Source organism: Gobio gobio, assembly GCF_949357685.1.
Source record: "Gobio gobio genome assembly, chromosome: 1".
In the NCBI taxonomy this organism is placed as follows: Eukaryota; Metazoa; Chordata; class Actinopteri; order Cypriniformes; family Gobionidae; genus Gobio; species Gobio gobio.
Window position 1 is genome coordinate 29,899,316 of NC_137097.1, and position 17,661 is coordinate 29,916,976.

Below are 17,661 nucleotides of genomic sequence, written 5' to 3' on the forward strand. Positions count from 1 at the left end.
GAAAGCCCTGTACCAAAACGGTTCGGTACCAAAAGCGTGTACTGTTACACCCATAATGAATACATATTGTTAATATATTATATGGACTTACAGAAATTGATTATTTTTTATCAAAAAAAACTTGGGACGCCATCTGGGATGGCATGACAGTGTTTTCATTTTTGAGTATTTAACAAAACAGTTGCTCACCTTCTGAATCTCTGCATCATGTTTCTGCTGCATTCTCAGTGTATCCTCCTGATGTTTGGCCTCCAACACTTTAGTCCTCAACTCAACCTACAAATGAAAAACAGATCAAATGACACATCTCAACACGTTTTTCCTGAAGTCTATGTGTAATGGTAATGAATGTGTAATGGTTAATTACACCAAAAACCTAATTTCGTTTTTTATGACCTTTATTCACTGTTTCTGACCATTAAAATGAAACCCTGGAGCACAAAACCAGTCATGCGTCTCACGGGTATATTTGTGCTAATAGCCAACAATACATTGTATGGGTAAAAATTATCCCTTTTTCTTTTATGCCAAAAATCATTAGGATATTAAGATCATGTTCCATGAACATATTTTGTCCATTTCCTACTGTGAATATATAAAACATTTATTATTAGTAGTAATATGCATTGCTAAGGACTTCATTTGGACAACTTTAAAGGATATTGTAAGGATTGTTGGAATGTTTGGGGTGTGTCCCTTTTACCTATCCAACATTTGCATTCTTTTGTTTAGAGTGTCTCCTCCCCTGCTGTGTAATCCCTCCCCCTGAAATGTAGATAAATTACAATGTTTTATACTGTTTGAATTAGACTTGTTGGACGACTGCAGCGAAGAACAGCACGTGTCTCAATAAAGAGTAACGTCTGCTTGAAAGATATCCCAACGTCTCCTGGTATCTTCTTTGAGGAGGAAAAGAGTTCCCAACATTAACAATGCAATCTCTATGCAGTGATGTCATAACTACAATGATGCAGTGATGTCATAACTATAACTATAAAGATCTAGGTTTTGACGCGGTCGACCCGGGTTCGAAAAATAGAATAATTTACACTCTATGTTATTATTGCATCCTGTTAATGTACAACAATACTGAGGTGCAAATAGTATGTATCTGCCAAAATAAAGTTTAAATAACATCTAATTACTATTTACACATATTGCAAATAACTACTTTTACATGGTGTAAATAGAATACATCACTATTAGCATCTACAGCTACACCAAAAAAAAAAATTTTGGGCAAAAATTTTGAAAATTGATCATTACATATTGGCCCAATAAATGACTTCCAAATAGTTATCCAAATGCAAAAAGATGCATTGTACTAATCATAGCTTAAATTATATATTCATCCAATCATATTTAATTGTGCGCAGTCAATCTATGAATTCGAAGTGAAAAATCCATGTTCGATGAACAAGTCCTACGTCCGAAAAACTGTATACGCTTGCGCAAAATGCACTGGAGGATAACCATTCATGTGGAGATTTCACATGAACGGTTGTGAAATTGCGGGAAATTGAACGCTTCACATTGCGGGAGCGGGAGCGCGAGCAGACTGCAGAGCCAAACCAGCCGGTGCTGAACTGAAGACCGAAATAAGCGATTTTTGCTTCATGACCCTGAATGAAATTTAAAAAGACATTTTTGTATAATCACGAGTTTATGCATTCATTGGTTTCATGAGTGTGTTCTCGTTTACCACATAATTGTCTAAGGGTAGCCAATAGTTTTATTTTCCTCATGTCTTATATGTCTAAAATAATAGGTAATAAGTAAATTAAGTCATTTGTGTGATATGTGCAGCATGCGACCGTTGAACACAGTGACGTTAGATTGCGTTTGGCGTCAGCCTCTTTCAGGGCTTAAGTTATTGCCTTTCAAACACGTCAAGTTCGTGATTATCTTATTCGTCCATTCATTCGTCTCATCCTCATTATACAATGAAGAACTTCTGTTTTTTCATTTGCCAGATGTGATGCAGGGAAACTTTGCCATTAATATTATTTTTATTTGCAGGTTTTTAGCCTATGCAGTGCCGCGTTTTCTTCACCATGACATCCTGTTATGCAGAAGACTTCTTGAATATTCAGAGTTTGGTATTTTCACCAAATATCCTGTGTTGGAATTGACTTGTTAATAAAATAATGTGATAAAATGTCAACCCTAATTGCCTGTGTTCATTTTGCTTAATATATTTATGTTTTTAGTCATTTTTTGTCTTTTGGGCAGTGAGAAATATACAATTGTTACTACAATTTAAAATATTTAATTGGACCAACCTCACAGTTTCACTGTAAAACATTTTTTCCAATTCAAAATGTTCTAGTGACCGATCACATCTACATTTTTTAGTTGGCCAAATTGAATTTCTGTGAATTAAATTGTATCAATTCTCAATTTGGCCAACTGAAAAATTTAGATGTGATCGGTCACTAGAAATTTTTAAATTGGAGAGGCCTGACATTTTTTACAGTGTTGGTAAATTAAATTTTTCCATTGGCTCAACAAATTTTCCATTGGCTCAACATATTATTTCTTATTGAGCCCATGTTATTAGACTGTTGCCACAATGGATAAAATTCAATACACAGAAATTAAATTAGGCCAATTGAAAAATTTAGATGTGATCGGTCACTAGAAAATTTTGAAGTGGAGAGGCCTTACATTTTTTACAGTGTATTTGCACTTAGTGTAAATATAATCTATCGCTAAGAAAATTTGTTATTTGCACTTGGTGTAAATAGCATATCACTGTTTACATTGTGTAAACAGCCGCTGACATTTATTTTTATCTTAGAGGAATTAGGGCCTTTATCATTGTTTTTAAGCAAAAAGACATCGATATATAATACAGGATTTTATTTGGAAAACAGTCAAAAAAGTTATAACCCTAATGCCTACACAGCACATCAAAATGATTTGGTTTAGTAAATGGTCCGAGTTAACTCAAGAGGAAAGTGCAAATATTAAAGTATGTCTACAAGGGTTATAACTTTTTGACTATTTTTCCAAAGAAACTATTTCCTGTATTATAAATCAATTAACTTTTGCTTAACATTAGGGCTTTTTTCATTGTTTTTAAGCAAGAGGGCATCAATATATGATACAGGAAATGTTGAATATTTTATTTGGAAAATAGTCAAAAAAGTTAGAACCTTAATGTCTACACAGCACATCAAAATTAGTTTACTTTTTTTACTTATTTCAAAAGAAATGCTTTTCATGATATGACCAATTTACAAAAAGCAAACCTATAGAAATGTCTCTATTACAGTGTTCGGTGTCCTCTACACCTCCAGTCTTTTTGTTTTTAAGATCACTCACAGAAAGAGACAGTTCAAAGCAAACACAAAACCACATGTAATGCACTGTGAGACATTTAGGAAAGAGCACATCTGTTCAGAAGGATACAGATGATTAAAACTGGACAGGAAACAGCAGATAGAGGAAGATAAAAATGTAACTACACACATAATGACAGTTGATTTGTACTTTAAAGACAGTAGTTTGCTCAGTGTTTCCAATTCTGATTTAAATTTATGATTACATTTTTTTCATTGCGTTGAGGACCAATTTAAAATAATGACTCACTGAACAGGTTTCTGAACAAGCAACGGCAATTAACTTCCCACACCTAGAGCAACTTCAGGCTTTTAATGTGCCTCAAGATTTTTGGGATCAAAAGTTCAACATTTTTTTTACCGACCGGTTAGGACATGCGTCCCAGGCTCTTCAAGTTGCCAACCTCACACAAATAACGCAAGCGCATTCAGACAGAAGAGAGGTGTAGGCACACACTTCCGCTTACACAAACACAAAGCGAAACTTTCGTCACTATGGCCGCTGGTCATTCCTGGAGCGGTGTCTTTCTTCTCATGTATTTTGGGAAACATGTTTTGATGTAGAATGAGCAGGATTTTTTGTGTGAGCCTCCCAGCCCTCTGGCTGACTGCGGATTAGGGCTTTCAACTGCTGCCATCAGCGTGGGACACGATCTACCGGCTTATCAGATCCACTGCAGGGCACTATACGGCCAGAGTGAAAGAGTGTGTGAGAGAGATCCAGACGTCTCTAGGCCACAGGACATTTCTGCTGCCTGTTAGAACAGACTCAGACTGACAGGAAAAAGCAACTCAACTGGAGTGGTCACTTACGCTTGATCATCGCTTATTAAATGTTTAGGGAAACGTTACATTGCGCTAGAGCTTCCTCTTTGAATACAAACTCACAATACCAAAATATGACTTCGATACGATACCAGACTAAAATACCTCGATACCGATCCTGAATCGATGCCACGGCAAAAATAAAGTACTTTGTTTGTTTCTAAAAAACTTATGGATGTTCCTGTCCTGCTTTTTGACCATTCCCTCCTCTTTATTTAAATAAATAAATAATAATAATTACATGCCAGTGTGAACATCATTACAATATGTCAAAAATAGTGCATGAAATCATGAAATGTAAAAAAAAAAAAATAAATAAATAAAAATGTGCAAAAAATTACTAGAGTCTTCACTCTATAAATTAACTATACACTGATTCTGATAAATATATTAAAGTTATTCAGTCAAGCATTGAGTGATTTTCTATTTTCCTTTTGTTGTTTGATTGATATTAATCACAGAATATTAGGTCCGGCCCCTTAAAGGGTATATTGCAGGTAAAAAAAAATTCCAAAATGAATATATAACATTGTATGAAAATACCGTATGAAAAGGTAATGCAGGATTTAAAATGTTTTAAAAACACATAAGAGCACAAATGTAGTATATAAAGTGGCCGTTTCTTTGACAGTAAAAAATACTTTTTTTCAATATGGCGTCATATTACATCCCGAGAGGGAGTCGTTTGCCGGGCTCTGCGTTGGCTTAAGCAGAATAGGTTGGTATTCAGTACGAGTCTGTGTATTTTTAGTAGTTTTTCTATTTCAATTTATCATTGTCATGGTAAATTATTGTGTCCAGCCTGTCAGGACATCGAGTCCACAGGTTTCCTAAAAAAAAAAGTTAGAAAACCCTGCATAGTGGCGTTTTGTGCAGGTGAAGAGACAGGACTTCTTCATCTGCTTTGAAACACGCAGTGGTGTCTATAGTGTTCACTTTAGACCAGAGGATTCTCATCCCGTCGATATGATGGAGTTCAAAATTGCAATACTCATGTAAAGGATGATATTAAATTAATAAACATCCACACGCGATACTTCTTTGCCGTTGTTTTTACGTGAATCAATTTGAACATTTATGAATACAAAGTATGTACATTAACACAAGTGCATACAGTCTCACACTTTTCAAAACAGTTTGGAATTATGTGCTTGTAATGTAAATATTTTATTCATGCCATGTATGTACATTCAAGCTCACTCAAATACATATTACCCAGACATGACGTCATATACACTAAATAAACTACCTAAATAAACTAAATAACCATGAGCAGTACATTTGTTACTTTATTTTGTTAATCTTTGTTAACAGTGCATTAACTAATGTTAACAAGATTTTAATAAAGTATTAGTTATTGAAATGAACATTAACAAAGATAAACAAATGCTTTATAAGTGCAGTTCATTATTAGTTCATGTTAACTAATGTAGTTAACTAATGTTAACTAATGAACCTTATTGTAAAGTGTTACCAAATAAACCCATAATACAGAATGAACGAATAAAGGATAACATGAAACACATGCAATAACACTGAAGTATCTGTTTTTCGGCCACCGGTGGGAGATGTGACGGTCACGGATCCGTCAGAGATGCAGCTCGAAGAAAATGTGAACTGTGCACCTTAAGTCTTGTTTTTTTAAACAACTACCAAATCAGTCGTGATGAGAAACCGCTAACGTTACATCCCATAACGTTTAGTGTGGAGGAATATTAACGAGTGTGACTTTTCCTGATGGTCAAAGCTTATTCGTTTCTGTTTTTGGTAAGTATCAATACTCCTAGATGACCAATACCAGCTTTTCTATTGCCTGATATACATGATAATAATCTGTACTGTATTGTGAACTGAGCACAGTGTTCATATCGTTAGCTAGCGTTATCTATATGCTAACACTGTTCTCTCACCGAGACACCTGGCGTTCTCCACTGTTTCTCCTCACACAACAACTCAAATTGTCTCCTCTAATCGTTGTTCTGTCTAATCCTGGCCTGTCCCTAATTGTGTGTCATAATTGTATGGCTGTGGTCTGCCATATGAGTATTAATAAACATTTTTCCTCAGCGTCCGATAACTGTCATTGCAATCCATTGTTTTCCTATCGTTAAAATTGACTGCACTCCCTCCCGTTACGTCACTTCCGGTTTTGGCATTTTTAGATGCGGAAGTAAAACTTTCTCACAAAAATGACTCCAAAAGCCTTAGTAGCATATTTATAAGTATATTTAAGTAATCTTAGTGATTTCTTAAGTTATTCACGCCTGCCGGCTTTGTACGGACGTTGTTTTGTGCCACTATTTTGTATTGAAGTCTATGGGAGGTCTAGTTTATTTTCCCCTAAAAAGGGGCGGGGACAACATTTAAAGTTAAGTTCCCGGATGTGCCGGTAGTACGTACACACTGATTGGATTTATTATTGTCTCCTCTCCACCAATCAGCTGATATGTGGTGGGCGTTCTGGCACAATATGGCTGCCGTCACATCATCCCGGTGGATGCTGCACATTGGTGGTGGTTGAGGAGATTCACCCCCTTCCAAATGTAAAGCGCTTTGAGTGCTGAGAAAAGCACTATATAAATGTAATGAATTATTATTCATTACAAAGTTGTCCATCCCTGAATATTCTTTGGTTTGCCACAGTATACAGTGATACTGGCTATATTCGATCAAATTGATTATTCCTGAAATGAAGAGATTCCATGAAGTGAATGCATGATAAAGAAAAAACAAAATGAACACACTGAAAGCCAGATGTTCTTTACTGACATCAAAATTACACAGGCAGAATTACGGATAAACTGTAGTCGGGTTGAGTACAGAGACAACGCAATGTAATTGTATAAAATATTAATTGAAGAAAATATTGTGAAACTATTTTTAACATATCTCCCTGCCCTAGTATATGCCGTAGTTTCATTTCATATTCAAGCCCAAAACATGAAGACATCTCATGTGCTCTACGTAAACAATGTATTTATTTACACATCAAAAACATGAATACAGCCCAGGAGGCTTTCGTCAACTCGAGAGAGAGAGAGAGAGAGAGAGAGAGAGAGAGAGAGAGAGGAGCATTAGTATCTTCTTCTACTGTGATTCTCAAAAGCTATAGTGCATAATATACAGCACATCAGCTGCTGGTGTTTGGCTGATGAGAACATTTGATATTATGGCACCAAAATTGATCAAATTGTGATGATGAATCTTCGTAAATGGTCTGATGCTTTGGCCAAAATTTCCCTAGCAACCACATTCCCTTCAGATCCACTCTTTACCTGGCTTTCCAGCAGGTCCCTTAGAGCCAAACCGTAATCACCACTTTGTGCTTATTCTTATGCTTTTTGCAAGCTGCACTGTATATGGAAATGAATTTGTAGTAGGATTGGGTATCAAACCGACCGAATTATGTCAGTACTACAGAGTACAGATTCACATTAAATCAATCGGTGCCACGTTTGGGTACCTGAGAACGCATCTGGTAATATAGACCAGTGTCTGTAAATATTAAACCGCAAAAAGACTATTTAAATATGAATCCTGCATGTTTCCATCTCTGCCGTCTCATACGAGGACATGAATGCATGAGCCGCTCTGAGAGTCACTTCATAAGCATTTCACTGTTTATTTGAGAAAAACTACCGTCATTATACACACACAGAAACTCAAAGGTCTTCACGGCAACCCGTCAAAATAAAAGTTTGGTTTAACTTGACAAATATATTACTGTTGTACAGTAGAGTTTAGATACGTCTCAATGTAATAATAATACTAACACTAATACATACACTAACACTAATGTGCATACATTATCAAAACTTTATTTATTAAGTAATAAATCACAATTTTTCTTCCATGTTTTAATTTTAACAGTATAAAGCTCAGTTGTGCAGCTTGTTGTTTGAAAAAAAAATTATGATTAAAAGATCAATTAAATAAATGTTTGATGTCTTCATTTGATTACAAGTTATTGAGGTAAACATCCCTAAAGTACAGAAAAAGGTACCGTTTAAAGTGTGAACGGTACCCAACCCTAATATATTTAGTACCTTAGACCAGAATCCCACCGTACACAAGATACACAAACGCAGATATAAAAGCTTAACCAATGCACGGTCTTGCTGTACATGCTCAAGGGAGTGATATATTTACCTTCAAATGCCTGTGCCATTAATAAATGAAAACTGAAAAAATCGAATCACTTTTGACACGAAATGAGTTCATCCATCAAATATCATCCCCCAGATATCCATCATATCTGTTTGTATATCTGAGTGGAGAGAGGAGCATTTGTAAGTTACCGAAAGCCAAACCACAACGAAAACATTTGAAAATGAAAATCACAAATGAAAACACACGTTTGAGTAGCGCAGAGTGACTCTCTTGCACTGTATGACGTGACAGGTAACTAGTTCGGTTCCCAGGTTTTCTGAGAATGCGGTTGTCCTGAAAATTTACGGATGTGAGTTTGTAACCGTATTAAAGGATGAAATGAAATTAGCCCATGATTTACTCACTCTCAAGCCATCCTAGGTATAAATGACTTTCTTCTTTCAGATGAACACAATCAGAGTTGTTAAAAAATGTCCTGGCTCTTCCAAGCTTTATAATTGCAGTGAATGGCAGCCCAAAATTTGAAGTCCATAAAAGTGCATCCATCCATTATAAAAGTGCTCCACATAAAGGCCTTCTGAAGCGAATCGATGGGTTTGTGTAAGAAAAATATCCATATATTTCTGTGTGGAGCACTTTTATAATGGATGGATGCACTTTTTTTGGGGCTTCAAATTTTGGGCTACCATTCACTGCCATTATAAAGCTTGGAAGAGCCAGATTTTTTTTTTTTATACCGATTGTGTTCGTCTGAAAGAAAGTCATATACACCTAGGATGGCTTGAGGGTGAGTAAATCATGGGATACTTTTCATTGTTGGGTGAACTATCCCTTTAAGGACTGAAATACATGAAGCGTACATAGAATAAAACAATTTTGGTTAAAAAAATTAAAAGAGTTAATTTCACCAAGCTCATTGCTCACTAAAATCCCTCACAATTTTCAAGTAATTTCAGGAATGCACACAAAAACAAGAGGCGGGCTATATCTTGTGAACAGCATAATAAGCCAATCATGTGACTTTTCCCCATTTATTCTCAATTACCCCGCACCAAACCCACAAAACGCTTAAGGGTCTGTTAAAATTCAAAGGGCTGTAATACTTTAACCACTGACGGTAACTGAAACTGCTGGTATCGCAGTAGGACAGTGTCACTTTAGAAAAAAGAATGATTTACACACCTTTTAATGTCATATTTTATACTGCATAGGTTTATTTTCAAATCGAATTTTTTCAAATCGAACGCCCCTGGTTTAGATGTATTTGAAGAGCACGCCCCTTAGAAACTCCAGAAGAGAACATATTTCACAATGTAGCAGTCAGACAGGCTTCATGAATAAACATTATTTTCTATAAATTGTGTCCAGACACAATTTAAAGAAACCAAACTCAGAAGTTGGTATCATGACAGCATTTTCTGGAGGCTGTAACGGATCTCGTAAGAGCAAAACACACAGTTTGCTACCGTCACCTGCCCTACTTCCACTCAACCCTGAGAAACAGGCCCCCGCCTCTCGCTTTGCGTATGATTCTTCTTGTGCAATCTCAGAGACCACAGGAGACCTGTCAGAGGAGGAGATTGCACTGATTGAAGCCACGCAGTCAAACACATCTCGGCAGCACAGATGCAAACGTGGGCGGCACTTTTTTCTTTTCTTGTCTTTTTTTTGAAGCTTCAATTGGTGCTTTTAGAAAAGTTTGTCAAACTACATCAGTGGCGTTCTGAAACTCTTGTCTGAAAGGGTGCGGCGGGCAGGCGCACACCTCCGGGTTTTCAGATTCCCTGGAATCAGTCAAGCGAATGACATTGGTGCTTTTACTCTCGCTAAACTCACAGAGATGCTGTGCTTTTTGAAGAGTAGAAGGAGAGATGGAAGGCAGGGAGGAAGAGAGATAAAGATGGTGCGAAGAAGACGAGAGCAGCTGTTCTGTCTTTTCTTTGCCCAGCACTGGTTTCACACATTTCCTTAGGGAGCATTTTCACAAAACGTCTGCTACGTTTTAGCGCCACACTGCGGGTTGAGTCTGTGATTCCAGCTATTTTAAGAGTCAAAATCTGGGTGACTGTTCAGTGTTTAGATAAACACTTCCTCGGCTTCCCCAGTCACACTGATGACATCTCAATCAAATCACTGCCTTTGCTCTATGAAGGAAAATAATAGAACTGAAAAAAACTAAATGTGTAAACAAAATGTGATACACATAAACCCCGGGTTAACGGAACAATAGTCTCAGCCTCAGAAGTCATGCCAACTGACGTCTGATAAGGCACACAAAATGGTTTAGAAGTCGTCATCTGACTGGCTGAATTCTACAGGATGTCCGGGAGGCATGTGTCGCATTCTTTAACGGTCCGCCTGGAAACAAAGCCGTTGTGAAGCCAAACCCGTTCATGGAAGAAGAACGTTGTCGTGTTTACAACTGTGACAATGAGTGCTTACCAGGATCAACTAAAAGCTGGATTTTCAAAAGATTGTGAAGTTTGTGAACATTCTTGAATAATTTATTAGATGCTGTTAATGCTGTTTCTGATAGAAAGGTGTCAGAATACACATGACCCCTGTCCACCGCCGAAAGCGGCAACAGTGGGCACGTGAGCATCAGAACTGGACCAGGGAGCAATGGAAGACGGTGGCCTGGTTTGATGAATCACGTTTTCTTTTACATCACGTGGATGGCCGGGTGCGTGTGCATCGCTTACCTGGGGAACACATGGCACCAGGATGCACTATGGGAAGGAGGCAAGCCGGCAGAGGCAGTGTGATGCTTTGGGCAATGTTCTGCTGGGAAACCTTGGTTTTGCATTGTTGCAGACCATGTACACCCTTTCAGCAGGATAATGCGCCCTACCACAAAGCAAAAATGTTTCAGGAATGGTTTGAGGAGCACAACAACAAGTTTGAGGTGTTGACTCGGCCTCTAAATTGCCAAGATCTCAATCCAATCGAGCATCTGTGGGATGTGCTGAACAAACAAGTCCGATCCATGGAGGCCCCACCTCGCAACTTACAGGACTTAAAGGATTTGCTGCTAACATCTTGGTGTCAGATACCACAGCACACCTTCAGGAGTCTAGTGGAGTCCATGTCTCGACGGGTCAGGGCTGTTTTGGCTGCAAAAGGGGGACCAACACAATATTAGGTGGTCATAATGTTATGCCTGATCAGTGTATAATAATGTAATCTATTAGAATTTGAATAAAACTTTTGTTTTCCATGCTTTACAAGCTGCCATGTAGGGGTGGGCGATATGACTAAAATATAAGAGTAATTTAATTTCATGATAATGATATCACAATATAGTCTACTTATTTTTGCTTTAACCCCTTTACGTGCAAAGATCTCTGACGGCCCCACATTTTTGTTGTTCAAATTTCACAGCACGTTAAAACATCATACTCTTACTTGATCTGGACAAACTTGTGTATCATTAGAAAGATTAACACAAAATTATCAACACGACTATGAATTATGAATTCAGTCACGTCTACTCCTGATGACAGCTCTAAAGCTCTAAACGCTCTAAACGTTTTTACCGCATAAGTTTTTCAGCATATGTGTCCTACCACAAAAATGTAGCAATATGAGTCTACTGACACAGTTTGCAGGAAATAAAGATATAACCCATCATTTCAGATCACAGAGAAAGAGACCTTTTGAAAAAAAACAGAATATGCTGGTTAGGTATGTTTTGAAGCATGGCAGCTGGTTTGAGCTGGTTTATGCTGGTCCTTGACCAGCACTTGACCAGTTTAAAACAGCTCATGACCAGCTAAGGCCCAGCATAAACAAGCTCATGACCAGCTAAGGACCAGCATAAACCAGCTCACAACCAGCATAAACCAGCTCATGACTAGCTCAGGACCAGCTTAAACCAGCTCATGACCAGTATAGACCAGCATAAACCAGCTCACGACCAGCTCAGGACCAGCATAAACCAGCTCATGACCAGCTCAGTACCAGCTCATGACCAGCTCAGGACCAGCATAGACCAACATAAACCAGCTCATGACCAGCTCAGGACCAGCATAGACCAACATAAACCAGCTCATGACCAGCTCAGGACCAGCATAAACCAGCTCATGACCAGCTCAGGACCAGCATAGACCAACATAAACCAGCTCATGACCAGCTCAGGACCAGCATAGACCAACATAAACCAGCTCATGACCAGCTCAGGACCAGCATAAACCAGCTCATGACCAGCTCAGGACCAGCATAGACCAACATAAACCAGCTCATGACCAGCTCAGGACCAGTATAGACCAGCATAAACCAGCTCACGACCAGCTCAGGACCAGCATAAACCAGCTCATGACCAGCTCAGTACCAGCTTAAACCAGCTCATGACCAGCTCAGGACCAGCATAGACCAACATAAACCAGCTCATGACCAGCTCAGGACCAGCATAGACCAACATAAACCAGCTCATGACCAGCTCAGGACCAGCATAAACCAGCTCATGACCAGCTCAGAACCAGCACAGGACCAGCATAAACCAGCTCAGGACCAGCTTAAACTAGCTCATGACCAGCTCAGGACCAGCATAGACCAGCATAAACCAGCTCATGACCAGCTAAGGACCAGCATAACCCAGCTCAAACCAGCTGCCATGCTTCAAAACATACCTAACCAGCTTATGCCGTTTTTTTCAACAGGGAGTGCTGAGGCACAAGAACGCACAACAAGAGAAGTGCCGGTAATGAGCTTTGTTTTTCTCTGCAGTCATTTCAATCAGGGGCAGCGAAGGGCAACTCATGCACCATTTCCCTTCATCAAAGCCTAGCAGTTCACGAGGTACGTTTGACTCACCCTTCACCCCATTACCTGGGAACGTTTCTTCAGCCTTGACATTAACTCAAGCGGTCCTCTTGGCCGGCCATTGCTGCCACCTGTTATTAATTACCACAGCCCAACGGCAGGCGCCATTTACTCTGCTTACAGTAAAACAATGTTTTTGCTAATCTCAAAATCTCTTCGCTTAAAAGTGTGTGGAGTAAATGTGCTGGCTTTATCTTTGAAACGGCAGCCTTGGAGACTTGAGGACCATTTCAAAAGAGTGTTTAGCTGTTTGCGAAATGGCTGTGTTCTAGTGAAGACGAGGGCTGATGATGCTGTATGACTGAAGTTGACCTAATTGAGCACTGCTCTTCCCAGAGGAAGTGTGATTACAGCAGGTCACGCTCAGTATATTCAACAATACCAGTCAACTGACATCAAAGAGAAGCTTGTTCTATGGGATTTTCAGCTTAAACCCACATACAGGGGGGAAGTGTCATCACAAACAGGGTTTGTAAAGCTCTAAGGAAAAGTCGGTGTCCCTAAACAAGGGAAACTCAGAGAAGCTGGCTTTGGTAAGGTGTGTGCAGCTGTCATCCAGCATCGCTTTTTTGAGTTTATTAAAAGCAACCAGCCATCATACAGCATTTACTTAAGAAGTGGAAAAGTGTGCCGGATAACAAACCTCAACAAGACAGCAGCACTGAAGAAAACTGTCACTGGTTAAGTGAAACTTGTGTCATCATTTAATCATGTCGTCCCAAACCCCATAGGGATGTCTTTCTTTTGTGAAGACATTAAGACGTTTAGCTTTTCCGTGCAATGAGACCGTCGTTATTCATTGAATTTTCGAAACTATAGGGGACTGGACCAGATCCTACCTCTTTAGCGGCTTTCACTGGGACGGCCTCATCAAAAAGAGTGCTGTTTTTCCCAAGACTTGATTTGTTGTAAATCTATTAATACATAAAAAACAAAGACAAAAATTTGCAAATATAAAAAATAAAATAAAAAACACTTTCAAAAACACTTTTGTACCACGTTGATACTAAATTGAGTAAGAAAAAAGTTACAATAACAATTCTACAGTTTTGGATGCACCAAATATTAGAATGACAAACTCAAGAAAGATTACCCTTTCTGATCACTTTTTCATTAGGTTGGCCATTTCGTTTTGATAAAAATTTGTCTTAATTTTAAATGATTACATGCATGAATTTCAGCATTTTTCTAGCTTTTTTTTTTTTCAATGCCTTGCTGTATCCTTCGAGTTAGCCAATGTAGTGCCAGTTTTTGTAGTACACAATAATTAAAGGGATAGTTCATCCAAAAATCTAAATTATCCCATAATTTACTCACTCTCAAGCCATCCAAGGTGTAGGATTTGAAAATGTCCTGGCTCTTCCAAGCTTTATAATGGCAGTGAATGGCAGCACAAAATTTGAAGGCCAAAAAAAGAGCATCCATCCATTATAAAAGTGCTCCACACGGCTCCGGGGGTTAATAAAGGCCTTCTGAAACGAATTTGTGTAACTGTGCGTCACACCGCCGCCGGCGAGAGCGTCAAAATTCGCTCTGCCAGCAACACTGTAAAAAGATTTGTAGACGCTCTGACGTAGATCGAATGCTTGGTCTTTTTTTTTATTTTTTTTATTTAAAGGGGGCGCAAAGCAGACAAGCATGTTGATTGGCAGACTGACCACAAGTAGGGTATAAGTTAACCTCATGCAATCTTTTAAATGTGAAAGTAAGAATGAATTGCATACCCGCTGAAAAACAAGCATTCTAGCGCAAATATATTGCCAATAAATAGTGTTGCCAGCTAGGGCTGGGCGATAAAACGATAACGATATGTATCGCGATAGACACATAATCGATATCAATAAAAAATTTGTTCGATAAAACGTTCGATAATTTTTATTTCTTCGTCAGAAGAAACCAGAGGTTGGGAAGCAAGTTTGGTTGCATGAACAAAGGCACTCGCTCTCTGGTAACCAAGCAACGGAGGGAGTGACAGGCTAACAGCCAATCATGTAACCGTATCAGTTTGGTTGACCACCTCTGCTGACAGCGTGCGCGCCTCGTTCGTTTGGAGACCTGTTTATACTCAACGCGCTCGCCGTTGTGCTATTCTTTGGCTGAATCCGAAATCGCCCACTAAACCTTCAAATCACGATTCCCTACTTTAGTCCACTGATACAGTTCACTTGAAGGAGTGAATGAGAACGAGTGAGTGAATTCGGACAGTGTGTACATTGGCTGTACATTCGTTATTGCGGTGCATTGTGGGATAGAACGAGTGCACTCAATAACGTCCACTATGGTTTTCGGACACCACTACAAATGGCTGTCCTTTCAAATAATGCCCTATTTAAGGGTATAGGGGCGATTTCAGATTCAGCCTTTGAATTTAAATGGAGAGGTAATGTTACTCTGCATCGGTACCTTATGACAAAGCATCTAAACGGTAACAGTTACAAAGAAATAACGGAGGCACTGCACCTTAATGTTAAGAGACAAATGTTAAGTGTTCATTGTGATTTTAGACTTGTGTCTATATTTTAATTATTTGAGTGTTTTCTATGGTTGTGTTGACCTCTGCCTTTATAACTGAGGGGATTATAATCAGAGGAAGGTTACGTTTAAAATATAAAAAATGTTTAAATGTATAATATTTTTCTCCTGGTCCTTATTTTAAACAGGTCATAAAAAAATATCAATAATTATTGATATCGACCGATATGAAACACTTATATCGTGATACAGTTTTCAGCCATATCGCCCAGCCCTATTGCCAGCCTTCTTATCAAATTACACATCACTATGAATGATGACGTTGTAAATAATAGAGAACCCCGTAATGATCAACTTCTCCTCCATTTTGCTTGGGAACTAATGTGGTCGGAACCAAAGTTGGACTGCGTTCTCTGGATTTCTCTCAAACGGAGGACTTCTACATTCCAATTGGTTGCCTCCAAACCGCGCCATAGCTCAGCAACATAAATTTAACCTGATTTCAACTGTCCTCTACGCACCGTGCTGCTCTCGCCGGAGCTCGCCACCGGCTCCCATTGAAAATGAATGACTTCCGGCCACTGGCGGTGTGAACGCACAGTAAGAAAAATATACCTATTTTACACGTTAGATAGTAAAATATCTAGCTTCCGGCAGACCACCTTCTGTATTCAACTGACGCAGAAAGTGTAATGCCTCTCGCAGTTCAAAACGCTTACGCCCAATGTCATCGTCGCACCAGTTAAACTTGTTTGTAAGTTAAATATAGAAGGCGGTCCGCCGGAAGCTAGATATTTTACTTTTTAATTATATTTTTCTTACACAAACCGATCGAGTCACTTCAGAAGGTCTTTATTAACCCCTGAGCCATGTGGAGCACGTTTATAATGGATGGATGCATTCTTCGGGGCTTCAGATTTTGGGCTGGATTTTAACATAACTCTGATTGTGTTTGTCTGAAAGAAGAAAGTCATATACACCTAGGATGACTTGAGGGGAGTAAATCATGGGCTAATTTTCATTTTTGGGCAAACTATCCCTTTAAGACCACTTTCGATTTACTTTCAACTGCTGTTAGATACCTTAAAACTTTTGCGCACTGATTATTTAATTTGGTTTATCTTGGTTCGTAATTGGCGTTTGTTCTTTATCTACTCGCATTAAAATGATTCAATTGTAAATGCACTTGAGATCAGCGTTGTCAATGCCGTCAGCACTTACCGGAGACAGAGGAACAGGGTTCTCACGCAGATATCTGGGGTTTTCTATCTGTAAAAATAAAACAATACAACACAACTTTACTCTCCTCCTCTTTTGGTAAGTCCCAAACACCTCCCGTCCACCCCTGACATCCTTTTACTTGTCATAAACAATGTGGAATGACTTCAAAGAGTGTCGCTTAAATACAGTCTCTTCCCTACACTGGCTGTGTTTACAGAAATCAGACCTCAAGCCCACAGAGGCATTGTGTGCAGCAAGGCCATTTCCGCCTTTTTTAAAAACTCTTTTTCCCTCCAGTGAGTTTGTCTTTTGTCCACATAACCCACAATCTCTAAGGCAATAGGAGTCTGTCCTCTCTGATGAGACTGTAGAAGACGCGTCTCAACACATCATGAGATGGACCATGACTGAAACACATCATTATTCATAATGAAGCCAATAGTTTGACGTTTACTGTACAAGAAAACAATTGCATCAAAATATCTCATAATAATAATAATACTTAGATAGAATGTTCTTATTTCCATGAAAATTAAGCACTTATCCCCTTCAAACACTTTACCGTAGACCCATTAGTTCTTGTACACCGCATACTAAAACCCTGCTCACACCTAGTTCAATACAACAAAATGACACAAATCACAGGGCAAATGTCCTAATTATAAGTTCAATGCAGTTTGCTCACTAAGGGGTCATTTTATTTTTAATCATTATTTGTATGCTACTTGTCGGCCAAGAATGGCATTTTGGTCCAAATAGTGATAGATGATATTTACTAAGTGAAAAAAGTGATATATTCTATTTACACCATGTAAAAAGTAGCAGTTCTTGGCAAAACATGTGTAAATACACTGTAAAAAATCCAACT

General features: G+C 38.6%; 1 protein-coding gene across 2 annotated transcripts in view; it reads right to left on the bottom strand.

Moving 5' to 3' along the window:
* cep112 (centrosomal protein 112) overlaps positions 1–17,661 on the bottom strand; it is a gene marked incomplete at its 3' end in the record, with an annotated part of 236,226 nt that overhangs the window by 196,505 nt on the left and 22,060 nt on the right. For both annotated transcript variants that reach the window (XM_079815822.1, XM_079815823.1), the window contains exons 7-9: positions 16,794–16,841; positions 13,940–14,014; positions 190–276 (exon numbers count right to left, since the gene is read on the bottom strand). In XM_079815822.1, the coding sequence (XP_079671948.1) occupies positions 190–276; positions 13,940–14,014; positions 16,794–16,841 (210 nt within the window). The remainder of the gene's footprint in view (positions 1–189; positions 277–13,939; positions 14,015–16,793; positions 16,842–17,661) is intronic.